General features: G+C 42.7%; 1 protein-coding gene across 2 annotated transcripts in view; it reads left to right on the forward strand.

Moving 5' to 3' along the window:
* The first annotated feature begins 2,902 nt into the window (after positions 1 to 2,902).
* The window catches only part of LCOR (ligand dependent nuclear receptor corepressor), a 100,830-nt gene continuing 87,947 nt past the window's right edge, over positions 2,903 to 15,785 (forward strand). For both annotated transcript variants that reach the window (XM_067537233.1, XM_067537232.1), the window contains exon 1: positions 2,903 to 3,013. In XM_067537233.1, the coding sequence (XP_067393334.1) occupies positions 2,917 to 3,013 (97 nt within the window). In that variant the 5' untranslated portion in view covers positions 2,903 to 2,916. The remainder of the gene's footprint in view (positions 3,014 to 15,785) is intronic.

Here is a 15,785-nt window from a genome sequence, read left to right on the forward strand (position 1 = left end):
CATCCCAGCCAGGGCTTTGTCAAGCCGCAGCTTAAAAACCTCCAAAAATGGAGATTCCACCACCTCCCTAGGTAACCCATTCCAGTGTTTCACCACCCTCCTAGGGAAAAACTTTTTCCTAATGTCCAATCTAGACCTCCCCCACTGCAACTTGAGACCGTTGCTTCTTGTTCTGTCATCTGCCACCACTGAGAACAGCTTAGCTCCATCCTCCCTGGAACCCCCTTTCAGGTAGCTGAAGGCTGCTATCAAATCCCCCCTCATTCTTCTCTTCTGCAGTCTAAACAAGCCCAGTTCCCTCAGCCTCTCCTCATAAGTTTTGTGCTCCAGCCCCCTAATCATTTTTGTTGCCCTCCGCTGGACTCTCTCCAACTTGCACACATCCTTTTTGTAGTGGGGGGGCCAAAACTGGACACAATACTCCAAATGCGGCCTCACCAATGACGAATAGAGGAGAATAATCACTTCCCGCGATCTGCTGGCAGTGCTCCTGTTAATGCAGCCCAATATGCCATTAGCCTTCTTGGCAACCAGGGCACACTGCTGACTCATATCCAGCTTCTTATCCACTGTTACCCCCAGGTCCTTTTCTGCAGAACTGCTGCCCAGCTCGTCAGTCCCCAGTCTGTAACTGTGCATGCGATTCTTCCGTCCTAGGTGCAGGACTCCACACTTGTCCTTGTTGAACCTCATCAGATTTCTTTTGGCCCAATTCTTCAGTTTGTTTAGGTCCTTCTGTATCCTATCCCTACCTTCCAGGATATCTACCACTTCCCCCAGCTTAGTGTCATCTGCAAACTTGCTGAGGGTGCAATCCACCCCATCCTCCAGATCATTGATGAAGATGTTGAACAAAACTGGCCACAGCACTGACACCTGGGGCACTCTGCCGACTGCCAACTAGACATTGAGCCATTGATCACTATCCGTTGAGCCCAGTGATCTAGTTAGCTTTCTAGTCACCTTATAGTCCATTCATCCAACCCATACTTCCTTAACTTGCTGATAAGAATACTGTGGGAGACCGTATCAAAAGCTTTGCTAAACTCAATGTATATCACCACTTTCCCCACATCCACAGAGCCAGTCATCTCATCATTGAAGGCAATCAGATTGATCAGGCACAATTTGTCCTTGGTGGATCCATGTTGACTATTTTTTATCACCTTCCTCTCTTCCAGGTACCTCAGAATGGATTCCTTGAGGACCTGCTCCATGATTTTTCTGGAGACTGAGCTGAGGCTGACTAGCTTGTAATCCGCAGTTCCTCCTTTTTTCGAAGATGGGCACTAGATTTGCCTTTTCCCAATCATCCAGGACCTCCTCCAATCACCATGAGTTTTCAAAGATAATGGCCAATGGCTCTGCAATCATATCAGCCAACTCCCTTCAGCATCCTTGGATGCATTGCATCCTGCCCCATGAACTTGTGCATGTCCAGCCTTTCTAAATAGACTTGAACCTGTTCTTTCAGCACTGACACCGAGGGCTGCTCACCTCCTCCCTATTCTTTGCTGCCTAGTGCAGTAGTCTGGGAGCTGACCTTGTTTGTGAAGACAGAGGCAAAAAAAGCATTGAGTACTTCAGCTTTTTCCATATCATTTGTTACTAGGTTGCCTCTTCCATTCTGACCTTCTTGTTTCTAACATACCTGTAGAAACCTCTCTCATTACCCTTCACGTCCCTGGCTAGCTGCAACTCCAGTTTTGCTTTGGCCTTCCTGATGTCACTCCTGCATGCTCGAGCAGTATTTTTATACTGCTCCCTAGTCATCTGTCCAAGCTTCCACTTCTCGTAAGCTTCCTTTTTGTGTTTAAGATCATCGAAGACTTCTTTGTTAAGCCAAGCTGGTCGCGTACCATATTTGCTGTTCTTGCTGCATATCGGGATGGTGTGTTACTGCACCCTCCAAATAAGGTTTCTTTAATTTGGAACATTGCACCAACATTGGGTGGGCCAGTATTAAGTAGTGTCACAGTAGGCGACGGCCTTAGAAAGTTAACCCTAGTCCTTTAGCTCAAAAGGTCGCTTTTCTCACCCTTGCCCCCGTGGATTGAAACCCAGGGTCAGAGAGACCCAGAGACTCGCCAATGGCATTTGCAAGCGCTAGGCGAGGAGGTAAGTGAAAACGAAGCACAGACAGAACACCTGCCCCGTTTTACTTCAAGCCGTCTGGCTGTCCTTTTGTCCCTAACAGCGCAAATGGCGCCCGCCCCTGCATCCAGCCTTTCTGCCAGTGCTCCCCAGCAGAGACCTGGCAGCGAGCAGTGCTGGGCCCGCTGCTCCCGCTGGTCTCATTTAGCAGTGGCCTAGCGCTGTGCCAGCTGGGGGGGGGTCACAGCAGCTGCCCATTACTGCCCCCCCCCCGGGCACTAGCCGAGTCACTGGCCGCTGCTAACGGGCTGCTGGGCCCCTGCGGAGCCCGGGCCAGAGTGCAGCGTCCCAGCAGGCTAGCACCGGCGGGAGCAGGCCCGGCCCGGCCCGGCCCGGCCTTGCTGCAGCTGGTGGGCGCGCTCGGCTGCTCTCAAGCGCAGGGGCTGGAGCCCTGGCCCATGCTCCGCCGCCCCCCGCGAACCAGGCTGCAGGGGCCGCGCGACTGAGCCGAGCCCTGCGCCTGCCCAGGAGCCCGGGGCTCGCGCTGCACCAGGGAGCCCGGCCTCCACGGCACACGGCCCCCCTGGCGGGCGGGCGGGCGGGGCCAGGCCGAGCGCCGCGCTCCCGCCGTCTCCATGGCAGCGCGCTGTCCGGTCGGCAGGGAGCGCGGCCCGCGGCAGGCCGAGCACGTGGCCCGGCCGCCAACCCTCGGCCTCAGGGAGCCCCGCCCAGCCGCGTGGGCGGAGGGAGGCGTGCTGCGTGGCGCGGTGACGCGCGGTGCCGCGGCGGTGGGCGTGGCGGCGCGGGGCCCTCCCCCAGAAGATGGCGAGTCCGTGCGGGCGGCAGGAATGCTCCATTGAGAGGCGCGGCTTCCGCCACCAGCTCGACTCGTGGCGACACAAGCTCATTCACTGTGTAGGTGAGGGCTGGAGCGGGCCGGCGCGGGGAGCGGGAGCGGGAGCAGCCATCGCCACAGCCCGCCGCCGCCGCCGCGGCGCCCCTTCCCCTCCCCCTCCCCCAGCCCGGGGAGACACAGAGCGCCCCTCCCCCCGCGGCCTGCCTCCCTCCCTCCCTCCCGCCCTCCCGGATTAGCTCCGTGCGCGCCCGCCCCCTCCTTCACTCGGGGCCGGCCCGGCCTCCTTCCGCCCCGCGCCCCCGCCCTGCGTCCACTCCGGCTGCAGGGGGCGCGGCCTCTCTGCTCGCCCCCGCCGCCTTCGGCATGTGCGGGGCCGGGGGGGACCCTCACCTCAGGGTGCCCCGGCCCGGCCCGTGTCCTGCCCGGGCCCTCCCAGGCCGCTGCTCCCCGGCCCTTTTGTCGGGGAGGCCGGCAGGCGCGCCGGGGTGGGGGCCTGGGCCGCCGCTCCCTGTTGCAGCTAACGCTCCCGGGGGTTCCGGCGGGCCACGCGAAGCCCTTTGCCTGCCCTGCGTCCCTCCCCGCGGCGTGGATGGGCCGCCCGCCCGGGGCCGAACTCGCAAGGAGCGGGCTGGCTCGCACGTGTACCCTGGGGGTTGAGTGACTAACCCCCCCTCCACCGCAACCCCCCATCGGAAGAGCAGGCGCAGGGCCTTGACCCCCGCCGCTCGCTCGCTCGCTCGCTCACGGTGTTCTCGTTTTTGTTCTGGTCACCTTCCCTGTGTGGCGCCCCTGCACCCGGCCTGACCCTGCACTGGACCCAGTGCTTGGGGGGCTGCTGACATCTGTTTCTTTGGGCATGGAGAAAGACATCCTCCTAACGTGTGTTGCTCTTGGAGCGTGTACAGCCTTGGACTTGGTCTTGAACTTGGACTGGTCAGTTTAGAAAAGAGACAAGGAAGGGGGGATAGGGTAGAAGTCTATAAAATCATGACTGGTGTGGAGAAAGTGAATAAGGGAATGGTGTTTACTCATAACAAGAACCAGGGATCACCCAATGAAATTAATAGGCAGTAGGTTCAAAAAACAAACAGGCAGTATTTCTTCACACAACACACAGTCAACCTGTGGAACCCTTTGCCAGAGGATGCTGTGAAGGCCGAGACTATAACAGGGTTAAAAAAAGCACCAGATAAGTTCTTGGAGGCTAGGTCCATCAATGGCTATTAGCCAGGATGGGCAGGGATACAAAACCATGCTCTGAAGTGTCCCTAGCCTGTTTGCCAGAAGCTGGGAGTGGGCAACGGGATGCATCACTTGATGGTTGCCTGTTTTGTTCATTCCCTCTGAAGTACCTGGCCCTGGCCACTGTTGGAAGAAAGGACACTGGGCTAGATGGACCATTGGCTTGATCCAGTACAGCCATTCTTATGTTGATTGCCACATTAGCCCAAATTGTAGTGAGTTCCTTCAAAGTTCTGTGCAAAAAATCACTACTTGTTTGCAAGAAATCGAGGATCCATTGAATGAAAAATAGGAGGAACTTTCAGCCTTGCTAAATCTGAAGACCAGCTCTATTCTAGAGGAAACAGCCCTTCTGTCATTTTTCAATTTGTCTTCAATCTGCTTTGACTCTGTCTCGTTCCTTCAAATCATATTGCTACCCTTGCTTAGATTACTGGTCAGTAGATATAATTCCGGTTTTTGTGAAGCTCAGTGTAGAACACTTGCACAAGGGACCCTTTTGAAATTTGAAAGGTAAAGTGCAAATAATTTTTCAGAATTAACATTAGAACTCTGTAACTGTATGTCGGAAACAGAATCCTTGTCTAGTTTGCCTGTTTGCAATTGCACCATAATACTAGTCCTGTTTCTTACTGTTTTTGATTGAATTCTTTATATTTAACCACCCGTGCATCTTATGCAGTAATAGTGACTCTAGCCTATTGTAAACTGCATCTGTTATAACATAAAATGTTTTGTTTTGTTCTGAATTTAGCACTTTTATTCATTTTATGGAGTGACTTGCATCCAAAGACAAAATGAGCAACAAAAACTTACCTTTCTGTCTGTCATTATGTAAAGTGGGGAGCATTGTTATGGAGAGAAGGAATGGAGTAAGTTTAAGGTTATTGTAAAGTTATTGATTGGACCCAATTATGGTTGGGTAAAATACTCTCTTATGAGGACTATTCAGAGTCAAAGGGATTTATAATTTTGCTTGTTAACTTCTTATAACATAGTGGTTACGTAACATTTCCATATTTATTTGTTTCTAAAAATAAGTTTAGTAATTCCTTTATATCTTGTGGGTAACTTTCTCCAGAGGAGGAAATGCAGTTTTCATTTTTCAGTTAGAGATGGTTTTTCATAATGGATATTAACAGCAGAAAGTGCAAGAACTGAGAAGTTAAATTTGTAGTTTTCTGAGCTCTTTGCATAGATAGGGAAGCAAGTAGATTTAAGGTGTGTAAACTATGGATCTCCAGGATATCCTTAAGAAATTCTGCAGCCTATACTTGAATTGATATTTTCATTCTTGTTTAATATAATCTCCCAAATTATCTAAACAAAGCCCCTCGTTTTTATTCTTCTAATATGTAAATGTGTTCATAATCTCAGTGATTGCTCAGCAGAGTAATCCTGTAGTGAAACTTTCAGATTCACTTTAGTTCCTACTGAACAGAGTTAAATGAATTTTATTGTGGGGTACCTCCACATCCTAATTCAATATTTGGGCTTTGAAACATCATTTGAGTTACACACAAATCCAAACAATGCTGTTCAGTATATACTTGTTCTTAGCATGTGTGAATCTATTTTATATAAATAAAGTTTTCAGGATTTGAGAATATATCTGATCCTATTAACTGGAGGCCTGTACAATTGATTAAATTAGGTAGGCACATGGAGGTTCGAGGTTAGTTAGCTGCTGACAAACTCATCTCTACTCCTGACTACTGGAACAAGGGAGTGTTTGGATTTCTACCAGGGTGATGTCTCCAGATCCTGCTTAGGAGCTTTCTTTTGGATCTCTGGCTAATAGATATGCCATTTACGACTGTCTTGCTGAATCAGTTCTGTGATCTGTTATACAGGTCAGACTACATGATCATAGTGGTCCCTTTTGGCCTTAGAATGTATGAATCTGTGGCCATCTCTGTTTCCTTCAACTGGATGTGTTCCACCTTCTCCACTTGCTTCAAACCTGTCTAGCTTCTGGGTGTCCACTATTCTATTCCTTCTCTAGTCTTCTGGCTGTACTGTGTATGGGGAGAGAGGTGCCTTCCTCTCCTCAACTTAATTTTTTGAATAGCTTCAGTGCTGCTCTCTGTTGCTGCTCAGACCTTTCCTTAATAGCTGCATAGTGAAACTAACAAATTTCTGGGCTGTTCTATTGCTGCAGTTCCAAATCTTGTGGATTGGATGAGACTGCTGAGAATCATGCCTGTTTCATTCTGCTGCTGCTTGAGAAAGCTATGAGAAGTCAGATATAGTGGCGCTGTTTGTAGACTCAAAGAAAACACAGCATTGGGGGAGGTTCTTAGCAACCATAAGTAGTAGAAACTTAAAAAAAAATTAGCACTGAAATTCTCCAGAGATTGGTATTACAAGTTCCCTTCATCTCATTTTGCTCCTCCCTCACCTCTTATGGATTAATGGTGGTGGTTTTGGGCAATCCCTGTGTCTGTTTACAAATCTATGGAGGAAATGGTTAATCACTGAAGTTGACCAGTTTTTTTGGAGCTAAAGTACAAAAAACATTTTGTAAAAAGTCCAAAGTATAACAGCTTTAAGTGGCTTTTATCTTGATGGCAGTATGCCAGAAATAGTTTGAACCTCAAATTGATCAGTTTTATGAGACCTGAGACCTGCCCTTTTCCTAACATGTACCTAGCATAATTTGTCAGTTCATGTAAATAGAAATAATTCCTTTATTTTCCTTCTTACGAGTGCTGAAGGGCCTCAATACTGTTCATGATATCCAACTGTAGTTATTAAAAAAAAAAACAAAAAAAAAAACTTTAAATAAATTATCCCTACATTTTTATCTATCAACCATAAATGTGTTGTATACAGCCTGTGTTCAGAAGTTGATCTCTGCCTTGATAATTTTATGAAAGTCTTAGTATTTGTTGTAGGAACTAATTTTAAATGTTTTATCAGAGGAAAAAAAGAGGCAATATCTACTTTGGGTATTTCTGAAGCACCTATTGCCTTGGAGCTGAGTGAATCTTCTTTGGACTAGAGTGTGGTGTTAGCAGCATCAATCCAAAGAGAGAGTAGTTTGATAACAGTCCATAGAGCTTGATATATAGAAAGCACTAAGAGGCTAGCAATGCATTTGGCCCCCCTGTTGAGTACTAGGTTGTAATTCAGTCAAGGAGTCAGTCTACAAGAGTGCTGCTACAGAAGGCCTGAAATAGATGGAAAATCCACTAGTTCTGTTTAAGCAATGGTGTTAAATTGGTGACTTGAAAGAAATGCTTTCAATTTTAAGAATAGTTGGCCTGGAATTTGTGATGTGGAAGTATCCTGGTTTGTTTGTGTGTTTGTGTTGAAAGCAAATTTAACTGATTGGATTCTAAGCTGGTACATTAAATTGAATTTATTCCCATTTTTATTACTGGTAAAGTACTACAACCTAAATTGTTCCTTCATAATTCCTAAAAACTAATATAATCACATAGACAGCTAAACTTCCAAAAGTCTATTGCTAAGATGCACTTCTTATGAGGTGTGTATTATTACATGCTCCTATTATATAGCAGAAAGCATTAAAAGCCAATAGTATTAATAAAGAGCAACTGTTCAATATCCGTGTAATTCTAAAACAATTCTTATGGCTTCTAGTCTTGCCTGTCATTGAGAGATTTGGTTTATTTTGTCAGGATGTGTGATATCACAGCTGATATGAATGAACTAATGAATTGCTGCTTCAAAATATAGAACAGTTGGAGGCATTTTAAGGTTTTTTATGCAGTTTAGAAAGAGATGACTCATCCAGTATTAGTGCAGTTCCAGTACAAGTGGAGTAGATCAAAGCTTCTTATTTTTAGTGAAGAATTGCATTTTTTATGTCACTGGTAGTGATGGAAAATAATTAATGGAATAATTTTTGTTTTTAACTAACAGCTGGAATATGGTTAAGAATACAAGTGTAAACTTCAGACTTGCCTATGTTGTCATGTACTACTCCCCACCCCCCAGAGCACAGACACAGTCCATTTATACTGCCTCTGGACTGGGGAAACCCAAATTGGTGCAAATCACTTTTTATGCCAGTGTAAATGCATTTACACTAGCGGTTTGTGTTAGTGCAGCTACATCAGTACAAAAAAAGTCCCAGTGTAGACAAGCTTTTGGCTCTCACTTGGTATAAAAGCAAAACTTAATAGGATTGGTTAAATTATCACTGTGTTCAGGTATGAAGCATATGTTAACCTTCAGAATTTCTCTGTGTTTTCATTCAAAATGTTTACTAATTGTAATTGGGATATCTTTTTTAGTTCTAGTTTTCAGGAGAATATTGAATGGGGAGGTTATAGTACCTCTGTATTTGGCACTGGTGCGATTGCTACTGAAATACTGTTTAGGTGTGGTGTCCACAATTTAAGAAAGACGTTTGAAAAACTGGAAAGGATTCAGAGAAAAATCATGAGAAAGAGACACAAGGACTTCAATTTGTTTAGTTTAACAACAAGAAGGTTCAGGGATGACTTTAAGTCTATAAATATCTATATGGGGAACAAAAAATGGATAATGGGCTCTTTAATCTAGCAGAGAAAGGTATAACAAAATATAATTGCTTGAAGTTGAAGCTAGACGAATTCAGGCTTGAAATAAGGCATGAATTTTGATGGTGAGGGTAATGATAAATTGTTCCAATGATTCAAGGGTTGTGGTAGATTCACTATCACTAGCAATTTTTAAATCAAAGCTGGATGTTTTTCTAAAAGATTTGCTCTAGTACTAACATGAATTAATACAGGGAAGTTCTTTGGCCTGTTATACAGGAAGTCAGACTAAAATGATGACAGTGATCCCTTCTGCTTTATAATCTGAGTTTGATTTACCGTATCTACTTCTTTTTTGTGAAATATATGGCAGACTGATCTAAAGTGATTCATATTTCATCAAAAACTCCTGAGCTGGGGAGTTAGTAGAAGAAACTTGCAATGTGATTGCTATTCGCTTTAACCTTCAGCGTGATTGGAGGGATGATGTGTAACTAAGGAACAGGACTGGGAGTTAGAATTGGGAATAAAACACAGATCTGCTACAAATTTGCTTTGTGATCCTGGATAAATTGCTTCAGCTCTGTGCATCCATTCCCTCATCTGCAAAATGAGGGCAAGTTCTTGCCTCAGAGCGATGCTGAAACTTAATTTGCTAACCTATGTAATGTAGAGTACAAGGCACTCTCAATGGAAATTATTTTCTCCTGAAGTGGCCTCTTCAACCCACGCTGGCCTCACAACTGTATTTCGAACATGAAAAATCACTCAACAGGCCAGAACATGTTTATAGCCAGATACCTTGAGCTGGTTTAAAACCTATTAAACAGGTGGTCTGCTTTTTGACTACTGTGATGATTGCCCCACATTCCTGGCTGTTGCAAGTCCTGAAATTCACCCCAGATCATGGATCAGGTCAAACCACTTGATTTATTAAATATTAACAAAACATGTGTCTTAAGTCAAGTAACTACTTCATGTTGTTGCTGTAATTTTTGGGGTGTTCTGAGGCTGGAGAAAGATTGCATTGCAGGAATAAAGCTTTGTCTCAGGTTTAATTTTAACTAGAAGTCGATGAAATACAAATTTCATCCACATTTACTATCGAATTTCCAAAATAATCATTAATCTATTTTTGTACACTTTGGGAAAATACTGTAAAAATTAGATAGAATTTTGCCCTGGTCTTCTATAGCAGTCATTCAGTAAAAATTTACAAGATTGTAAGCAGCTGCTACACACTTGTAAATTAACCTCTATAACAAATATGGAATGTTCAGATTTTTTTAAGACATCCTTTGATGGGATTTTTTACTAAAAAATAGCAGTGTTAATCCAACACCTATTATGTATAGAAATATAATCTGATTTAAATAGTAAATGTACTATAACTAAGAATGGATGAACAGTCCCCTATTATGGTTCTCATAGTTACCTTTAAATCCCCACTGCACGTTAGTTAAATATGTTAGTATTTAGTAAATTAGTAATAATGTTCTGCCACCTTAAAACACCTTGTATCTAGACAAATACAGTCTTGGGCCTCGTCTACACTGAGAATTTGTGTGTTCTTCCACTGCTGTGGTAGACTAATGAAAGGTGTATTCCCTGGAATTCTCATTCTAGACAAGTCATTCCTAAAAAGACAAGAATTTAGCAGGGTTAAAGTAATAGAGCTCTATCTTTTCATAATTATATGAAACCATACAATAGGTAATTAAGTTTCTTTTATATGAGTTTTCAGTCCTTGTTTTCATCTTCCAGTTTTAATTGGTTCCTTTTTCATTCCATCCCTTCATCTAATTTATTTCCCTTACATTGTACTTTCATGCTTACTGTATACTGAAAACTGTTAACGACAAGTTTTAACTGTGCTGCTGAATTATAAGCACATGTGGTAGGTACGGTTTTTGTATAAATAACATGGTGACAGATGTTAGGGACTATAATCTAGGTATCTATCTTAAATTGGTGATATTCTGCGTTAAAACATAGTTCTATGTAGAAACTTCCTGTGTTTCCCTTCACGTCAAAGGTAACTTGAAAAAGTTGAGTTAAAACTTCAGCAGTTGGGGGAGGGAGGAAGTGGTGGTGGTAGGACACTTTTTGACTTTTAAAGGAAGTGTTTAGTGTGTAGTGCACAGCACTGGAAACCAGCAGGTGAGGGCTCTGTTTCTAGTTAGCTAAGGTGTTTTGAGATCTCTGGTTGAAGGGCAAACTTACAGTATGGTTAAAGTTACAAAACACTACACTTTCCCTAATCACCTATTTTCAGATGCTCAGAATTTTGACAAAATGGAGAGAATTAATTTCCTTTTAATTTTAGGTTGATGTTTGAAAGTTACAATCTGATGTGGAGATAGTCCTCAGTGAGGACTTGTGCACACTCCTGTTCCAGAGGATTTGGGAGTTATGGGAGTCTGACAATTATATACTAAACGTCAGGGCTCAAACACCCAACACCTTCTTGCCTGAGGACAAAGCCTGCTAGTTTGGATAAAAAGCACTTGTTTCTCCATGAGCCCTCTTTTGCCCCACACCTATTTAATTTACATAATCACAGCTCCATTTGTTCACCCAATATTTTCTGCCTTTCCATGTTAAGTCATTTCTGACATACACTTGTTGTTAAATTCTAGTTCCATTCTAAGTACACAAATCTGAGTTCTCCTCATCCTGCTAAAGACACACATTCAAGGATGTTCTCTTGACTCCCTGCTACTGCTAATGAATCCTCTCCCATTCTCCTCTTCTTCTACCCATCCAAATTTTGGGTTATTTCTTTATTCTCACCACTAAATAATTACTGGGCTCTTCTTCCATTAATCCACCCCCCATAAACTAATATGAAGCCCCCTATCTCTTTGCAATTCTCCAGGACATTTGGAAACTCCTTTGTCTTTTTAGCAACTATTCTCTGCATGCACCACTTTGCTCCTTGCTCCCCCTCTGCTCTAGGGATGGCTGCAAGAAGTGCTCTGGTTTCCTCTTCAGAGAAGTGGGTGTGTCTGCCACTCCATTTCTGTACTCTTCTATAAAAGGGCAGCAGATCCTGCTTCTCTGCTCTCTGTATTTTCGCTCTCCACTCCCAAAGCAAGCAACGTACGACTGTTCTGCTTCCTGCCTGTTTTCTCCCCTCCTGATGAAAGAGCAGTGGCTTGGGCTGCTCTACTCCTTATTTTCTCACTCTCCTCCACGGGTGGCTTCTTGGCCCAGTTTTCAGGTGAAATTTCTGCTTGTACTGTGACCTTGTCTACACTTGGAAAATGGATGTGTGGTTTTTTTTTTTTTTATAATGAAGAAGCTAACATAAGCTAGCTAACGTAAAATTCATGTGTAAATAGGTCAAGTCTTAGGGTTCACTTTGACCAGCTACTTTGAGATAAAACTACCGTTTGTGCTGCTTGCGCTATAATGTACAACTTGTTAGATCTCATTGTAAAAAAACACATCAGTTTTTCCTAGTGTAGTCATGGCCTGAGAGTCAGTTTTGCAAGCCTTACTGAGCATGCGCACTAGGAATTTTTTGCAAAATTTGGTAAGGACACGTTAAGGATGCACTGGCTGTGTTTATAGCAAACTTAGCTTTGTTGTGAACTGTGTAATACTCCTCAGTTGTTCTGAACTGGGCTGGAAAAAGTGTAAAATAGTCGAGGGTCTGGCAAAAGGTCCCTTTCTGCCAGGGTGGATAAAAATCAATTATTTTTAAAAATAAGGTTTTTTTGTTTAAATCAGATTTTTTCAATATTTTAAAAAATTATCAAAATACTAAATTTCTCATTTTAAAAAAATAGATTATAATTAAATGTCATCAGAAACATGCTAAACCTACACTTAGTCTCATAAAAATGAATTAATGGCTGTAGTCTGTCCATCCTAACTACCAGCTCTTGCTTCTTGAAAGTTCTGGGCTTTCAGTTTCTGTTTCTCAGCTGACTAAAGTCACGTGTGCAAAGAAAGACACAGGCTGGATAGGGTTATTGTTGTTCTGTGCTTATGTGGTGGTGGAGCTGGGCCAAGCAAGGCAGAAGAGTTAGTTAAACTATTTTAAAGACAGAGAGACAAAGGATGGAGGCAGAGTAGAAAGGAACAGTGGAGTGGACTGGAAAGAAAAAGGGAAGACATTATTCAGTACACACAGAGCTTCCTATGTTCCTCCACACTTTTGCCACAGAAAAACTGTCATGGCTTCTGGGCGTAAGAGAGAGCCTATCTGGGAATATTTTGAAGAAATTCCTTCCCTGGGTAAAAAAGGAAAACGTGTCCAGTGTAAGAAGTGCAAGAAGGAGATGCCGGGCCTAGTTGCAAGAATGAAACATCATAATGAAAACTGCTTATTGGAAGAAAATGACGTGGATGAAGATGTGGATATGTCTGAAGAACAATGTGGATCAGCTGGTTAGTAACTTAAATAATTCACTTTGCAATTCGTCATTCTTCAAGACTCTATGCCTTTTAGTATAAGTGTGATTTAACAAATTCCCAAGCTGTTTGCTATGTTGGATGTTGCTAGAAAAAAAAGTTTACTTAGCTAATCCTTATGGCTTGTTTAATTAGTTAACTCGGTTTAAAATCTATCACCCAAGTATATGGTACAGAAAGCTACAGTAAGAGAAATCTAGAGTTGCCAGTTGCTACTGTGCGTCATTTTCTTATTTTATATTACATAATACGTGCCCCTTACTTTGGAACATCATGGCCACAGAATATAATGGTGATGCCATATGTCTATTCCTTATTTTACTTCAGCATAACTCAGCTTTCCCAAGGGAACCCCATCCTATACTTGTTTTCTCAAAAAACAGAAGTGCCAGTGAGTTCTATGGTGCTCACTCCAAAATTAAATGCACTCTAAGTGCAGTCTTAGCTTTTTTGGTAATTTGGAATCGGATCGGCATCTTTGCTGAAAAAAATGTAAATGATTAATTGAATAATAGAGTGAGAAGAACAACTATTCAAAATCATTTTTGAATTTTGTTTCAGGATCCCATTTAAGCATAATGGACTTTTACCGTGACTGTCTGTCTGCAACAACTTCAGAGTCATCTGTTGGTACGTTTAGCAGCAGTGCTGCAATTAAACGTGTTTCAGACAACAAAGTATCAGTAGTAAACAAAAGGTTTCAATCATCCACTAAAACCACCACCATGGATGGGTTTGTAGTAAGGACCAGCAAATACCAACAAGACACCACAGATGAAAAGATTGCTCAGTTCATTTATGCCACTAATTCTCCTTTTCACGTTGTTAACAATAAACACTTCATTGTCATGGTTGAGTCCTTATGACCAGGCTACACTCCACCTGATAGAGCAGACATTGGTGGAAGGTTGCTAGATACAGTGTATGAGAAGGAACTTGAGCAACGTGCAAGAAATACTGAGGGGAAACTTGCCAGTTTAAGCTTTGATGGGTGGAGCAATGTACACAATGATCCAGTAATATGTGCCTGTGTGACCACAGAAGATGAGATTGCATATCTTTCAGAAACAATAGCTACATTGGGAAATGCCCACACAACAGAATATTTAAAAAGTGGCAGTGAAAGCTGTAATAAACGGTGAACAAAAATTCACTTACATGTGCAGTTTGGTCACAGACAATGCTGCAAACGTGGCAAAGATGAGAAGATACTTAGCAAAAGAAATGGAAGGATGCTCCTTAGTAACATATGGCTGCAGTGCCCATTTAGCCAAAGACTTACGTACGTCTTCTCCATGAATAAAAGAAAATGTTGCTGAAGTCGCAATACTTCCGTAACCACCATTTTGCTTCAGCTTCACTGAAGAGAGCAGGAGGATCCAAACTAATTCTCCCTCAAGATGTTCGATGGAATTCTGTGGTTGATTGTTTTGAACAATTTATTAAGACTGACCTATTCTCATAAAATGTTGTGAAGAAAACCGTGATAAAATAGATGGAAGTATCTCATCCAAAGTATCTAACATTGGATTAAAGAGGAATGTAGAGGATATGCTCAGTATACTGAAGCCTATATCCATAGCCTTAAACGTCAGCAAAATTGCTGCTGCATTGCTGATGCTGTCGAAATTTGGAAGGCACTTTGAGACATTGAAGAAATACCTCACCAGGAAGCTAAACTGCAGGCAATAAAGAAGCAAATGGATCAAGCAGTAACTCCACCTCATTTTCTTGCGAACATTCTTGACCCCAGATATAAAGGTAGATGCCTAATTTCTGAAGATGATGCTGCCATGGCACAGGCATCTCAAAATCACTCCTCAGTTATGCCAGTCATAATAAATTTCAGGGCTGGAGCGGAACCATTTCAATAGTACATGTTTACTGAAGATGTTTTGGACAAAGTCACTCCCCTGAATTGGTGGAAATCATTAACTAAGCACCTTGAAACAGAGTTCCTTCAGTTGCTAAGCCAACTTTTCACAGCAGTAGCTTCTTCTGCAGGCACAGAGAGAATATTTTCATTGTTTGGTATTTATTCACTCAAAGCTAAGAAAAGGACTGGGAATTGAAAAAGCAGGAAAACTCGTATTTCTGTTTGTCTATGAATAAAAATGACAGTGGAAGTGGGGAACGTGAGAGCTAGTTGTAGAAGTTTTTTTAAGGACAGCGTATGTTTAGTATTGTGATGACTTGTCTGTTGGTAAAGTAATAAAATTTGAAAATTTAAAAAAAAAAAGTTAAAGGACAGTCTTCAATCAGCAACTCAGGAGACTGCTGCATTTGCAAATGTGAAATATTTATGTAACATTTAAGATTTAGTTTAATAAAATAAGTGCTGTTGTGTTTGTGTGTGTGTGTGTGTGATTTAGTTCTTACCATTCCTAATGTACTGCTGCTGCATCTGCAGCTTGACACAGGTAATGAGTATTATGTACTATTTCCTAAATAATAAAAATTAAGTATCTAAAAAATTACATGACGTATACCTTCCTAGATGTTATAAAATGCTGTATTGAGTTGTAAATTAACATATTTTAGTGATCAGATTTGCACCATTGTTTAAGAAATATGTGAAGATGTATCAGTGGGAAACTTGATTTAAATCAATCCACCCTGCTTTCTGCTCTCATCAAGTTGCTCCCATGGTCATAGGGAATATACTAGGTTGGGAACCA

Source organism: Emydura macquarii, unplaced genomic scaffold (assembly GCF_026122565.2).
Source record: "Emydura macquarii macquarii isolate MOO-44397 ecotype Brisbane River unplaced genomic scaffold, CSIRO-AGI_Emac_v2 contig_3692, whole genome shotgun sequence".
Classification (NCBI taxonomy): Eukaryota; Metazoa; Chordata; order Testudines; family Chelidae; genus Emydura; species Emydura macquarii.